We start from the raw sequence: 15,467 nt of genomic DNA on the forward strand, positions 1-15,467 counted from the left end.
ATTTCAGCTCTTCCTCTCAAAGCTCTTGTCATAAAGAGAAGATAAACACCCAGTCCATTAGCGACGGATAAAATCAAGTGATTATTTTTGCACCGAATGTTCTGTTTTTTTGCTGTTGTGCCAGAATATGGAAGTAAAATGATCTCTAATGCCATTGCACGCAAGGGTTATTTGACCTATATGTCACATTTGACCAAAATAATATCCCGTTTGGTGAAAATATTGTTTTGACCTTCATACAGTTAATACCATCTAACTGAACATTTAACACAGTAAAGAAAGTTTCGTATTGTGAGGGAAAACAGTTGTGAAATATAATTTTTGATTATGACCTACATGATTTAATCTTACAAAACCTCACAAAACCACGACTGGCTCATAATACTATGCAATTTTCATTAATATGATAAGATAAGCCTTCCTTTGTTTTATTTTTTTAAATAAATAATTAGCCTTTTGTAAATAAACACCAAAAATAATGGACGAACTCACCTACTTGCTACACATATGATCTGTAATGAACAAATTAAAAGTATTTTTGCACTATAGAAATGGAAGGGAAATCATACTTGGCTAAATGAAGTAAAAAAAAAATCACATATGGTACACTGAGTGTTGCTTACATGTATTATCTTGTAACTAAGGATTATATTTACTCTGTATCTCCTCCTCTTAGCATGTTATACAGTTAATTTGAGAGCAGTTTGGCTTGCGTTTCATAAACAGACAAATAAGAGGATTAGAGTGGATCAGCACTAATGCATTTTCACCACTAGGAGGCAGCGTCGGCCAGAAAGATATTTTTAATAGCATATGGACGACGCCATCTGCAGATTGTGTACAATGAACACACGACATTTTAATTGTTACAAAACATTAGGCTTTAGTCTTCAGCCCACTTTTAGAATTGCATCATTCATAATCCATCCATCTTTTGGATTAATTTTAGTCAATATTTCATTTTAATCAAGGATTTGTTGTCCTACGTGCAGCGGCTAGCGCTTAGCATCAACGCATATGTTGGATAAAAGGCACTTTAGTAATATTAATGTTTAATACTGATAATAAAATGTTGTTTTGACAGGTAAAGGCACCTTTAAAATTGAAGGCCTACACTGAAACACCCTCAAAAATATTTTTAATTAACAAAATAGCACTTGCAGAAGCACTAATAAATAATATTTAATAAATAATAGCATTATTTAATTTCATTTTCTATTCTAACAATAAATAAGCAAACAAATGACTCATTTGTAATGTATAATAATTTGTAATACACATAATTACATTTTTTAACAATTCTCTTAAAAATAATGTATTATAAATATGAATTATTACAATATTTATACAGTTATTTTCAGTACTAGGCACTAGGTAATTTAATTAGATAATCTTTTCCTTCACTGATCAATTTTCTGACATTAGATATTTTGTTTATTTTAATAATATTATGATTGTACAAATAAAATACATATAATAAAACATATATCATATACAATGTACATATAATCTAAACGTAACAAAAAATTGTTGTAATGTTTATAAATAAATTTAAAAAAAGATTCCAGGACCATTATGGTTTTTGCATTGAGAAAATTTCATGTTAGCATTATATATTATATTATACTATATTACTGCTGTCAAATGATTAATCACATAGAAAATAAAAGGTTTTCATTGCTTGAGTAATGTGTATATTTATTATGTATATATAAAAACACACAAATCAATGCATGTATACACTTAAAAATGTTACGTTCACATATTATATATATTGCTATATAAAATTATATAAATATAGAAGTACATTTTTAAATATATACTGTGTGTATTTATACATGCAAAATAAATATACACATTACACACACACACACATATGTAAACAAACTAAATCGTGATTAATCTTTTGACAGCACTAATCTATGTGTTATATTAACATTTATTATTGTTTAGAATTGTTATATATTACATTTTTGTATAGAGAGAGAAAGAACTGGGAGGTGCTTCTTGTGCCCTTCTTATGACAATTATGTATTAACACACACACACACACACACACACACACACACACACACACATATATATATATATATATATATATATATATATATAGATAGATAGATATAGATAGATATATATAAATAATTAAACGCACACATCTTTAAAAAGAAAACAGAAGTGACATGTTCCTGGCACATTAGTTCATTAGTTCAGTCAAGAACATAAACGCTTTTCCATAAAGGTTTGAGACATCTCACATAATTCACATGAAGTTCGCATAATGCACTTGTGAGGCAGCAAGGGGTTAAAATCCCTGAACTCCCTTCCCTGGACACATTCACAGCATCTGTGTCCAACCATTAAATCCTGTCCTCATCCCTGCTAAGCTAGACGGACAGCCAGACGAGCCAATCACAGCCTACAGCTGCCCCGCAGCCGTCCAATAGCAGTTCGGGACAGGGGGAGGGACATCACTGGATCACATAGCTTGGGTTTGTAGCATCCTTGTAGCTCCTCAAGTCTTGCCTTTGAATAAAATGCTATGAAAGAAAAACAGAAAACAGCCGAGAAGGACAAAGCGAGACGTGATATTGCACGGAGGTGATATTGTGGTGAACGCAGGGACCTAGAGGGGAAGAGAGCTGGCAATTTACAGACTCTCAGCTGCTGTGTTCTTAGCTGAGGAACGAAGGAGGAGGGGTGAAAGGAGAAATTCCCTTTCCTTTTTTCCATCGGCTGCCTGGAAAACCTTGGAAGGACATCAGCCGTGGCCACATTTCTTCATGAACAGGTCAGTACCTCTCATCTTTGACAAGAGACAGGCAGTTTCTTATTAGACTTCACTTATTTGACACTCCACAAACGTTCGATACGATTCAGTTCATGCAGAAAAACACATTTTGAACCCGTGTGGAAAAAGAGCAGGCATGGTATTTTGATGCCTTTGTTGGTATGTCTATCTTTGTCTTGTGGTGGCCTCTGATTGGTCGAGGAGGCAGGCTTAAGAGAGCCCGGAGCGATCCGATTGGCCGAGGCACTAACATGTTCTTCATTAAGTGTACGGGCTGTTTGTGAAACACACGGTGATGAGACAGAACGCTCACCCTAAATGATTATGCAAGAAGATAATTAACCCCCCTCAAATACACAGATTACTGGGATCGACTGCAGATATTTCTGTCTCCTGCGTTTGGATGTCCTTTCGCAGGGAAAGAGATCAGTAAACAGGAAGACGAGGACCAATAGGAGTTAAAACTACTGTTGTTCACTATTTCAGTGTTTTTAAACAAACTTGCCATGCACTTGCAATGGGAGTCTATAGAGCATCAGCATCAGCTTAAATAATACACGTTTTGACATGCAGTCAGAAGACTTAAATATTAAATATTATGTGTTGACAAAATAAAATCATAGAATTGCTAGCCTGTGCAAGGTTATGTCCAAAATTATATATGACTCCTGTGATGAAAATCAATAGGGGTACATTTGTTTGATATGTGCAAAGATACCTACAATTATGAAAACTGAAATAAAAACTATATATATTTTTTTACATAAACAAGATAACAATTTTTTGGTCAAAAATGTTTTTTTAAATGACGTTAACATGTTTTTCTTGTGTTAGTTAACTGTTTTTTTTTTACATAAAATAACCCAACTGCAGTTTGATTGAGATTAACTGGAATGTGCATTGAAAAACTGGAAGTTTGTGCAAAATGATTATTTTTAAATATTTATTTTTAAATATAATTTTGATTTCAGTTTCAATAACTTTAGGTATCTTTGCATATATATATATATATATATATATATATATATATATATATATATATATATATATATATATATAAATATAAAATATTATAAAATATATATATATATATATATATATATAAATATATATATTTATAATTATTAAAATATTGTAAAATATTTTATATAATTATATATATATATATATATATATATATATATATATATATATATATATATATAGTATAAATAATACTAGAAACAACACTGGTTTTAGCAGATTGCTAATTACTTAAGTGTTTAAGGGTTCAGGGTTTGTTCTAATCACTTGTACCAAATGTGCAAACAACATAAGATTTCCCATATCATCTAAAATATGCAAGTGTGTGAACATACATGAGATAACAGAGTCAGCTTGTCAGTCGCAGGTGGCCCGGGGGCCTGTTGTTAGAAAGTGAGAGAATGAGAGAGAGAAACAGCGAGAGAAAGCAAGAACACATCTGTGTGCATCTCTTACGAAACGCATGTCTTTCAACATGAGCCGTGTTTCTAGGTACTTGCTTTCCTAGGTACAGTATCAGACTGGTGCCGTCTCTCTTTCTCTCTCTGTGCCACTCTTTACCCACATCCTGCCATGACACCCACTGCTGCCCGGCTGCTGCAGGCAGGGAGAAAACTATCAACGGCAACCAAAACACACACACACACGCACTTTCAGAGGAACTATGTATGAATCTCATGTAAATGTGTCCAATAAAAAAAACAAAAACAAAATAAAACTATAAAAATAGTAATATGTAAAACATAGTAATATTATGATTTCCTATCTTATGCAAAAAAAAGAGGAAAATATTCTGGGTGAATTATATTAAGATCTGTTTTGCTGTGACAGTTTCGTTATGATAATTATGTATATTTTCATCCCAATTCTTCATTATTTAGCCATTTTTTTAAATTGCATTCTCAAAGGCGAGTCTCAATAGTATGAAAAGAAAGACTGTCATTAGGCATAAATATTTTTCCAATTTAAAGTATGTTTTAATTTCTCTTTACATTACAGTAGGGAGATGTTTTTTGCCCAAAATATGAAAAGAAAATGCGTTTAGGTTGTTAATAAAATAATATTTTATTCAGGGTGAAATATTAAGCTTATATCATTCATTGAAGCATACATATAGTCTCATTTAAAAGTTTGGGATCCATAAAATTTTATTCATGTTTTGTCTCTTTTGCTCACAAAGGCTGCATTTATTAGTTTGGAAATACAGTAAAAAAAAAAACAGTCAAATTGTAGAATATTTTATCATTTCAAATTGTTCTGAATATCTTTTAAAATGTAATTTATTTCTGTAATTTTCAGCATCATTACTCCAGTCTTGGGTGTCACACGATCCTTCAGAAATCATTTTAATATGCTGATTTGCTGCTCAAGAAACATTTCTGATTATTGCCGATGTTGAAGACAGCTGCGCTGGATTGTCTGAAGAACTGTATTTATTTGCCGTCACTTTTTGATCAGTGTAAAGTATTAATTTCTTTCATCAAAAATCTATTATTATTGAACAATGTTGTATTTGCAGAATAAACCTTGCGCTTATACACAAACTTTTTAACTGTACACGTCAAATGTAATATTCGAAAACAAGGGTGATCCCTGTCTCCAAAAGCTGTTCATATTTGTTTTAAAAGTCCTTATTTCGAATACTTCAGTTCTGGAGGAATTCTTAAATTAATTTACTAAACTATATGTCTTTCTAAACCTGTACGACTTTATTCCGTGGAACGCAAAAGTGTGTTTTTTCCGTAACAATATCAAATGTTCAACAAATTGCAAACTTTTCCTGCAAAACAATCCCATTCTTTGACTTAAAGTCGTACAGATTTAGAACGATATGAAGGTGAGCAGGCTAAACCATAACTGAATTGTCTTTTTTTTTTTTTTTTTGACATGTCCCTTTAACTGCACAAGCAGCTCTTTGTGAATGGAGACACGCTGCGGTTTAGGAGATTTCTACATTCTCATTCACATCCACCGAGATCTCGACAGCAGAGTCTCCTATTCTCTATTTTAAGCGTCGAGCCTCGTTCCTGTCTCCAGCCCCCACATCCACAAACACACACACACACACACACACACACACACAGATCCTAACGGTTGTAATGTGGAAGGAAGCTTGTGGTTTGCCAACAGTATCTTAAAAGCTCACACATCCATATGTCGTCCACAGGGTTTGTACTCATGCGCGCACACACACACACACACACACACACACACACACACACACACTCACGCCACAAGCCCACACATTCAGTCAAGTTCATGCAATCACACACAGATTTTTTCACTGATGCGTCCAAAATTCCCTTTTCCCTTTTGTGAGTTTCTAATCGATCGAGTGCTTTCAAATACAGTGACTTAAGTTTTAATAATGTTTCTGAATTCAATCTCAGACGTTCACGAAGAGAGTTGTGTGTCTTTAAAAACGCCAAATTTTGACCAAATCCCATCTTTTGCGAAATGTTTGGATTTTTCGACAGTAGCTGTATGCATCAAAGAATCACAAAAATGTGAAGCAGCACGTCTTTAGCATCGATAATAGTCTTTTAATAATCGTTTCTTACGCAGCGTATCAGCATGATTTCTGAAGATTTCGATTTAAAAATCAAATGCATGCATGAAGTGTCATGATGTTTACTTTTATGATCCTTTTTGTTTTCCTGTAATTTTCCATAGACCCACAAGCTAGGCTAGCAGTCAGCTATGTATTAAAAACAAAGGCAAACTGCATCTATCGATCTAACTCTTTCACAGGACTCTTGCAGGAGTTGAGGATCACCTGAGCGTCATGGCCGAGGCCTTCTGGAGGACTGAATCCCTGTAGGGTTGCCTTCGAAGCGCGCTCCCGCAAGAACCATGTCTCTGACCACCACCAAACCCGACATGTTCACCTCCGCCCTGACCCCGTTCCAGGCCCCCACGCTCCCCCTCACCACCTTCATTCCCGTCCTCACGAGTACAGCGGAGCCCAGAACGGAGCCGGAGAACGTGACGTTCAGAACCACCTTCCGCTCCGTCACGACGTCCGCGAACGAGACCGGCCTGAACTCCACGCAGCTGCCGGTGGCGTCGGTGGAGGGCGGCGGGATGGGGATGGTGCTCGTGCCCTTCGGCATCATCACAGTCATCGGGCTGGCTGTCGTGGTGGTGAGCGAACTCCATGATTGGACTCCTTAAAGATAGAGCACACGATTTTGTCATTTTCTGAAAACACCTCAGATAAGATATCCGAACATTGACAGTACAGACTTTTAATGCTGTGCAATGATGAACTTTTTACAGAATCCTTATAATATGTGTATAAGCTTCCGCTATACATTATTAAGCAACACAACCGTTTTCAGCACTGTCTGATAAAACAAGCATCAATCTATTCTAAGTATTTCTTAAGGATCATGTGACACTGAAGACTGGAGTAATGATGCTGAAAATTCAGCTTTACATCCCAGATCAAACATAAAACTAATATTATTTCACAATTGTACCTTTTTACTGTATTTTTGATCAAATAAATGGCGACTGGTGAGCATAAGAGACTAATGAAATCTTTATCTTCTAATAAAAAATGACTCATTTAAAAGTTTGCTATAAGCACATGCACATATTTTAAATTACTCTTTCTCTTTTCTGACAAAATAATAAGTCAGAAATAAGTCATGTAATTTACCAAAAGTCATATATAATCAATATTTTGGGTTACATGGGAACGTTTATTTGACTAGAATGCTACTTACTTCACACTCGATCATTTCATTTTTACGCTAATATTCGTTTACAGATGCTAGACTTGAACATTTGTACTTAAAATGTCGGTATAATTTATCGAGAGTGTAATGCGAAATTTGCAATACAATTCTGAATCTTACATTTCTGCATTGTCTTCTCCCCGCCAGCTTCTGTACATCAGGAAAAAGAAAAGGTAAGAAGCTGTACATTCCCTTATCGCTCCGCTACTTTCTTACCAATGGACAGATCTTGGAAAATTCCTTTTTTTTGGCTGCGATCGGAAGCCTCTGACGTTTCCCGCATAGAGTAGTGTCCTTAATGAAGCTGTGATGGGTTTTCTCTACAGGCTGGAGAAACTGAGACACCAGCTGATGCCCATGTATAACTTTGATCCAGCTGAAGAACAGGATGATCTAGAGCAGGAACTCTTGGACCACGGACGAGACGGAAGCCCAGCGGGACCAAACTCCAAAGTAAGAGAACAAACACCACACAGAGAAACACAACAACAGATATAACGGCAGATAGATAGATAGATACAAATAGTACATGCAATGCACAAATTACACACAGGCATTTTTTATTAATTAGTATATTTATGCTGAATATAATTGATATAGAACTGAATCATTATAAATCTGTGGCGAGTCTCTTCAAAACATTTCACCCGTGTCTTTTTCTTAATTGACATTTCTGCCATTCTTATTTCTCTTAAGTTCTGACACCAGGCCATGCGGTTTGTTATTTGTGGTAAAGTATTCATTACCGTAAACGTGTCAGTTACCGCACACCCATTTAACATCACCAATCATCAGCTGTGATGAACTCACATGCACCCTCCTCCATTCGTGTTGGGATCAGTCTCATTCTCATAACGAAATTCTTTTTTCGTGCAACGTCACCTTTTAGGACTAGCCAGTATCCTCTAGTGTTTACTTACTTTAACTCTCTCTTTCACACCACAGACACTGACCACAAGTCAGGGAACGACTCAAAAACCCAGTCGACTTGTTTTCACTGACGTGGCCGATGCCATTAATGCGTGACGACACTGACGTGCCGCACGGGAACAAAAGGACACAGAACTCTGGACAACTGGATTCAGGAATATTTGGTACGATAGAGTACACTGTAAAAAATAAAATCTAAAACATCGCTTCCGTTGTAGTTAATCATTTCTCAAGCCAAAGTTACAACCTGCAGCGTCAAGGGAATAGTTTACTCCAAAATAAAAAAAAAAAAATAGCTGTAAATGTACTGACCCCTAAGCCATCCGAGACGTTTCTTCATCTGGAGACCCATCACAGGATCCTCTGCAGTGCATATTTCTCTCCTGATTCAGACCACACAACATTTTCATTGCAGAAAGCAATATTATAGACAGATATTTTAACTTACTTGTGGACTATTGGGATGTTTTTATCAGCTGTTTGGACTCTTATTCTCACGGCACCCATTCACTGCAAAGGATCCCGATTCCTTTGAGATCGTTACATTTTTTTGGACCCGCTTTGCATTCATGACGAAGAACATAAACTCAGAATCTCCGAGTGCAAGTGATAAGAAATAAATGATGGAAATATTTTTTACAGTGTACAGCGACAAATATTACATTGTACAGTTTAAGGACACTTGATTAAAAATCTGAAAGAAAAAGAAAAAGCGCACGACTACAGATGTCAGCTGCTTGTATCACTCATGCGATGTTTGTGAACGCCCCCCGAGACGTGGACTTTATTTTCATCTCTATTCATAAAAAGCTTCATTCGAGCAGAACGAACGGTTCATAAAATGTGCATACTGTGACAATTTACAAAACCATCATTTTACGAGCATTAAATGAGGCCCATTGTTCTTATTTGAACGGCTGATCAAATAATGTTTCATTTTAAGAAGGGATACAAATGCAACAATAACCCCAACCCTCACACACACTTTTGTTGTTGTTGTTAATTTCCTTATTAGTTTGGTTTATTATTTATAAGTACATGCACTTTCCCTGAGAACAGGATTTTTAGCTTTAAGGTTATTTCTTTAATTTAAATCATCGGTCGGTCATCTCACATACAGCTTTGTAGAGATCTTCCGTGTGAAATGTTTTGGTTTACTGAAACAAACGTTCTGTCACAGAGCCTGGGAATCTGCATAAATGATGAAAAAAGCGATTTTGTGTGTGTGTGTGTGTGTGTGTGTAGATGAAATAAGCAAAATGTAATAATCCTATATGCACCACAAACCAGCGAGGGATGATTTTAAAGTTTTTAACTTTTATGACAATAATAAAAATGATATTTACGCTATGACGTGCAGGTGTTATTGAATGAATGCAATAAAGACAATGATCGTTATTGGATGCTGTAAACATGTCTCAAACGGGAACTTTATTCGTTGACATACGGCTGCAAAAACATCTTTACTGGCCTTTGAAGAATATAAAAAAAAAGGTAAGTTACCTGAGCCTGTATTTATGAGGCACATTGTCATTGAACCATGAAGTGATTTTCGCATCAATAGCTTCCTGATCAGAAGGTTCTTGATCAAAATGTTGTAAAGAACCTTTATACCTGTTTTTAAGTGCATGCACTGCATATGAGTTGTAATATATAACACAATAGGAGATGCTTTAAACATCAGCCATGCTGTAAACATTCCCAATAAATGCAATTCATAGCAGTACAAATTAGACTAGATTTGAGATTTAAAGAAAACGCTAATATAGTGCCAAATATAGTTACCTTGTTCTAGAGACTGGCCACTGATAGTATATGCATTTAAAAACAAACGGCAACTCATCCATTGTCTAGAACGAACGAACAAAATCATCGAGGTTTCTGACGTTGAGGTACTGAATTTCACCATCATCGTGTGAATCATAGTAATTGTTCATTTACATCTTTGATCACGTCGTTATTCTTTGGTGTAAATAGATGCATTCGAATCTAGTATTTGCAGTGTAAACATTAAAAGAATAAAAAGAACATGAGATCAGTCGTTTAAAAAGTTGCAACATTTGATCGAGGAGTACATTTCAAGCTTTGGCAGTACAATATTTCCAGAATCCTGAGAAGATACCCATTTAACCCGATTTTGCCAAATTGTGCACAATAAGATGCGTTTCAAATTTGACCGTAAAAGGAATAGTTCACCCAAAAGTGAAAATTTGCTGAAAATGCGCTCACCCTCAGGCTTTATTACGGATTAGTGACTCCGTTTGAGCCAGAAGCAACATGGATTTGTTTCTTACTTCACGAGATGTTAACTGATGGAGATTCGCGGATTACTTGGGATGTTTTGATCATCTGTTTGGGCTCTCATTCTGACGGCACCCATTCACTACAAAGGATGTGAAATTGACGTAATTCTAAATTTCTCCAAACCCGTTCTGATGAAGAACCTACATCTTGGATGGTCTGAGGGCAAGTGCATTTTCAGCAAGTTTCCATTTTCGAGTGAACTGTCAAGAATCCAAATAATAAAGGCAAAAGAGAAGATAAAAAAGGCAGTGTAACACATAGACGGGTGTTCGTAAAGGCTCGTGATGGTAGTACACAGATTTTAGGGTCACTTTTGAAAAATGTAGTCTGATCTTTCCTGAAATTTTGGGTGTGATTTGAGCACTTTTGACAGTGTACATGGAGGCAGCGGAGATGGAGAAATACCCCCGACGTAGTAACAAAGTCATCACTGAGGTAGTTTTAGTTGCTCTCCTGTGACGGTAACTCAGAGGGCGGAGTCTGAATGGGCGGCTCCTCTGTTGACTCCGCCCCTTGAGCTGCAGGATGAGGCTGGGTGGAGAGGAGAGAGAGCACATGACCTGAAAATCGTGACAGTTGGGACAGGAAACCAAGAAATATATGGAGCTGCGCTGGGTTTCCCTTCAACACACTTGAGTCATTTATCTCCGTGCTAACCTGTGAACTGTATGAGTAACGGGGAGTTTTACTCGGTTTCACTTCAGAAAGACCTGCAGCTCTTGTTTATCTGGTTTAGCGTTTAACGGAATAAGACAGTTCTCATGCAGGACTATTCATTTTGTTCGTTATGGGTTGCAGGGCTGCAAACAACTTATCCAAGTGATTGATAATGAAAACAATGTCTCGACTAATCGGGTTTCATTATTCAACTGAGCCTTTGCCACTTTTAATAAATAGAAAGCATTTCTGTGAAAACTGTTGTATTCTTTTGACTCAATTGACCATTGTAATTGTAAGTGCTTCATATTTATTTTAAAAATACTGCTTTTTTCAGCAAGGATGCATTAAGTTGATCCAATGTGACATTTATAAAGTTACATTTTGTTTCAAATAAATGTTTTTTTGTTTTTTTTCCCTATTCATCAAAGAGTCAAGAATTGTTTTTTTCAGTTTCCACAAAAATATGAAGCATCACAGTGGGTTGATAATATTAATAAATCAGCATTTCAAAATGATTTCTGAAGGATCATGTGACACTGAAGATTGTTAGGATATTAAAAATTCAGCTTATATATAGATTTGAACATTTCAGTTATTTTAAATCATTATTTTAAATAATATTTCGCAATATTATTGTTATTGAAATTTTATGAATTGCAGCCTTTGTGAGCATTTCTTAAAAAATAAATAAAAACTTTTGAAATATCAAAGCGCCTATATATTTATTTAAAAAATATATTTTGACTGTGGAAATTATAAAAATGTATACTGGAAATTATATGGACTTATTAAATTTTTTACCTGCTGTTCTTCCTGATGAACGGTCTTCTGAGGCTAAGAATTAAAAAAAAAAAAAATATATATATATTTTTATATTTAACAGGATTTTTTTTTTTTTTTGTAAAATATGCATTTAACTATAAAACCGGGACTATTCAGGGTATCGTTTAAAAATAGAAACAAATACTTTGTATACTCCTTTGAAAGAGTGATTGATGAACGATTAAGACATACACTACTAGACCATTTCCGAAACCATTCATTTATTATCATTTTAAGGTCTTAAATGTTTATTTTTTATTCACTGTCAGTTCGTTTAACTGTCCTGCAGAGTTTAAAGGAAAGTGCGTGCGACTCTCACCCATTTTCTTGGTCTACCTCGTGGTCTCCGTTCTCTCGGTGGCTCTACCTGCGTCCAAAAGCAGACGAGGGACGAGAAAGCGTTATGTATCTGAACAAGCATCGTTCAGCTCAGATTTAAGTGCTCTCTCTTACTTTGGCTGTGACCCGCCGGTCTTTGTTTTTACTGCCTCTTGGCCTTCCTCTCGGCCTCCTGGGAGCAGAAGCTTCGACGGGCTCCTGATGGATTCAGTTTAGGCGGTTTTATTCGGTTTATTCAAACGATCGACCTGTCTATCTCCATCATTGCACCTCTCTGACCTGTTGTGGTTTGCGGGGCCGTCCTCTCCCGCGTTTGGGAGCTGGTGCCTCCTCCGCCGGGCTCTCCACCTGACTTGCTCCGGTCTCCTCCACGTCCATCCTGATCCCAAACCTTCTCAAGCGTGCATGGACACACACAACCTGAAACAGACGAACGCTCATTATCTTACTGTACTTATAACACGGCTTCTTACCAAGAAATAGCGATTTGAGCTAAAATAAATGGACGCTTTGAGCGCAAGGAGCTCTGCAAAAGACTGCATATAGGTCAATAACAATCTCAATTATGTCTATACGTTTTTGCATACGAATGCATCTTAAATTAAAAGATACAACTACTTGCTGACTTACAAAGAGTTAAGCCGATTAAAAATCACTGCGGTTTGAGGCGTGATGGGTTTAACTCGGCACAAATTACACCCCAACTTGCGTTATGTCCTCATCAGCCTTATATATATCATATCAAATCTTTTTCTCATAATTAACTTCTCATCTTCAACTGCTCTGACGTCATCTCATTCCTACAATGACACAGACGTTAGTCATAATTGTAACAGCAACGACCTGGGGTGTGAGAATATTCCACAGAAACGAAGTATATACGACCAGAAGAAAGCCTTGGAGTCATTTCTGGTGCTAAAAAGTGGCACGAGTATTCGCTGCAGACTCTTCGGTCCTGCTGCTGCATGTTCATGTGATATGTAATTTGCTGGCCGTGAATGTATATACACATGAATTTCATCAACGACGGCTTATTTAACCCCTGCTGGCAGAGAAGGATCTTCTAGGAGCCTGTTCAATGGCATCTATTCACATAAAACATAACTTTCCATGTTCCTCTCATGCATATATAACTAACCGCTCTACGCCATAAACTACGTCTCAGTGGCTGCTAATAAGCAGACCGAATAAGCTATACATGCGGCAATATTATTGTACTGTTTGATTAGCATTTTCACATGCAATGGTATTTAAAAGTCAGCGTAAGGTACTTCATTCCCATTATGGTAGATGTAAAAAACGGTTTTAATTACTTTTTTTATCAAAATAAATATCCAAACGTACTATAATACCAAAAAAGTATAACTTTATCATGGTGATATTACCACTTAAATACCATGCTACGATAATTTCATTACTACAGTGCAGTGCAACGATATCTAAACAAAGTGAACACAACAAAAAAAATAATAAAATAAAATAAAAAATAAATAAAATAATCTGAAATTAAAAATAATTTAAATTAAACAAAGATCTGGAATAGCAGTAAAATGGCAATTTAGCCTGTTTTTTTTTTTTTACTGCTCTTTAAGCTCCTTTTCCATATGGTGGGCAATTACGACAGCCCACATTCTTCACATACTTTCAGACCTACAGAAAAATGTAGCTGCGGGTCGTGAACTACACGGCGGAACAAGCACGCTTGCGGTGTCTTGAGGATGTAAACACAGTCCTAGCAACATCTTAACAGGGAGAGAGAAAACATTATTAAAGACAACTACGAAAACAACCTCGACGGCCACAGAAAAGGAAAAAAAAAACCTTAACATGGGAGCTAAAATGACTAAAAGTGACTACAAGTACAATTGCATTACCATGTTTTTGTGGGCAAGCCAACATAGTAGTGTAGTTTTGGACACAGCACATGGTAATTTAGTATTATTTTAAGTTTTATTTAAATACCATTGGTTTATCAATATGATATGGTTTATTCTGGTATACCATGATTGCATATAAAATGCCTTTTGATACTGTACACATGGTACAGTAATAGTATCACATGTACTTTGTATATACCATAGTAGGCTACTGAAACATGCACCATGATATTAACAAGGCACTTTTAATAATAATAATAATATTTTGTTGAGTATTAATATTTGCCTATTTACAGGGCACCAAAAACAACACTTCCATAATAATATACCAAATATAATAATACCAAATCGTATTTGTCAAACATGTAGCATGCAATGTCAAAACTTCTGCTTGAAATCTGCGATACCCAGATAGTGATAGCATCACGTATCTACTCAGTACTGTGCCACGAACACAATTGTTTTGCAATAAAGACGATGTGGTGAGTTGCAAGTACCTGGGTGAAACCGCTCTGCCTCGCGTGCGTCGTCCTCCGCGCTCCGCGTTCACCTGAGCAGCGGCTTCGCGTGTGACGCGACCGCGAGGCTGTGCATCAACATAACACGACTGACATCATTCCTGGCCCCGCCTCTTTTCGTCACGTTAACCATTCTCCTCAGATCCGCGGAACTGACGCGCCACGCCTCGCTTCGCCGGTCTCGTCGCGGGTCTTCTGTTGCCGTTTGTAACGACAGCCGCGCTCTTCTATCGTTACATCGCTTCCTTTTTAACAGCGCCGACCTCGCGCGAGGGAGACGCAGGAAGCGCTTTGATTGGTCAACGGGACGCTGACGTCAGGTTGGGTGGGGTTTTCTCGCCTGTCGCGATATTATTATTTTGTGATATATTATTAAAGCTGTCCGCTGCCTCGGCGACACGATAAATATGACTAAAAACGTTAAGGAATGAGTAACTAGTGTTTTTTTTTCTTATCGTGA

At 36.4% G+C, this 15,467-nt stretch overlaps 2 protein-coding genes across 6 annotated transcripts; one reads left to right on the forward strand and one right to left on the reverse strand.

Moving 5' to 3' along the window:
• The first annotated feature begins 2,458 nt into the window (after nt 1–2,458).
• si:ch211-161c3.5 (uncharacterized protein C3orf18 homolog) lies at nt 2,459–8,693 on the forward strand. 4 transcript variants are annotated; one of them, XM_043242539.1, is made up of 5 exons: nt 2,459–2,791; nt 6,566–6,958; nt 7,705–7,730; nt 7,884–8,010; nt 8,254–8,693. In XM_043242539.1, the coding sequence occupies exons 2-5, from the start codon at nt 6,668–6,670 to the stop codon at nt 8,257–8,259; spliced, it is 450 nt and encodes a 149-aa protein (XP_043098474.1). In that variant the 5' UTR covers nt 2,459–2,791; nt 6,566–6,667; the 3' UTR covers nt 8,260–8,693. The 4 variants fall into 4 exon arrangements, with proteins under 4 accessions (XP_043098474.1, XP_043098472.1, XP_043098471.1 ...); XM_043242537.1 differs by having other exon boundaries at nt 2,460–2,791; nt 5,114–6,958; nt 8,503–8,693; XM_043242536.1 differs by having other exon boundaries at nt 2,460–2,791; nt 8,503–8,693.
• A 43-nt stretch (nt 8,694–8,736) lies between these two features.
• Nucleotides 8,737–15,291, reverse strand: si:ch211-161c3.6 (high mobility group AT-hook 2b). Of its 2 annotated transcripts, none has more exons than XM_043242541.1 (6): nt 14,987–15,291; nt 12,892–13,032; nt 12,727–12,810; nt 12,593–12,640; nt 12,253–12,285; nt 8,737–8,870 (listed from the first exon to the last, which is right to left on the reverse strand). In XM_043242541.1, the coding sequence occupies exons 2-6, from the start codon at nt 12,988–12,990 to the stop codon at nt 8,802–8,804; spliced, it is 333 nt and encodes a 110-aa protein (XP_043098476.1). In that variant the 5' UTR covers nt 12,991–13,032; nt 14,987–15,291; the 3' UTR covers nt 8,737–8,801. The 2 variants fall into 2 exon arrangements, with proteins under 2 accessions (XP_043098476.1, XP_043098475.1); XM_043242540.1 differs by lacking the exon at nt 8,737–8,870 and adding an exon at nt 9,886–11,322 and having other exon boundaries at nt 14,987–15,285.
• Between the last annotated feature and the right edge of the window lie 176 nt (nt 15,292–15,467).

Source organism: Puntigrus tetrazona, chromosome 6 (genome assembly GCF_018831695.1).
Source record: "Puntigrus tetrazona isolate hp1 chromosome 6, ASM1883169v1, whole genome shotgun sequence".
Classification (NCBI taxonomy): Eukaryota; Metazoa; Chordata; class Actinopteri; order Cypriniformes; family Cyprinidae; genus Puntigrus; species Puntigrus tetrazona.

What these genes read in the sequence shown, in the direction of transcription:
- si:ch211-161c3.6 (XM_043242540.1), bottom strand. Translation starts at nt 12,990, where the DNA reads ATGGACGTGGAGGAGACCGGAGCAAGTCAGGTGGAGAGCCCGGCGGAG. An exon ending in ACCGGCGGGTCACAGCCAAA is followed by an intron (nt 12,641 to 12,726) that starts GTAAGAGAGAGC and finishes TTTTGGACGCAG; the next exon opens with GTAGAGCCACCGAGAGAACG. An exon ending in GAGGTAGACCAAGAAAATGG is followed by an intron (nt 12,286 to 12,592) that starts GTGAGAGTCGCA and finishes TTTAATTCTTAG; the next exon opens with CCTCAGAAGACCGTTCATCA.
- si:ch211-161c3.5 (XM_043242537.1), top strand. Translation starts at nt 6,668, where the DNA reads ATGTCTCTGACCACCACCAAACCCGACATGTTCACCTCCGCCCTGACC. An exon ending in TCGGGCTGGCTGTCGTGGTG is followed by an intron (nt 6,959 to 7,704) that starts GTGAGCGAACTC and finishes TCTCCCCGCCAG; the next exon opens with CTTCTGTACATCAGGAAAAA. An exon ending in CAGCGGGACCAAACTCCAAA is followed by an intron (nt 8,011 to 8,502) that starts GTAAGAGAACAA and finishes TTCACACCACAG; the next exon opens with ACACTGACCACAAGTCAGGG.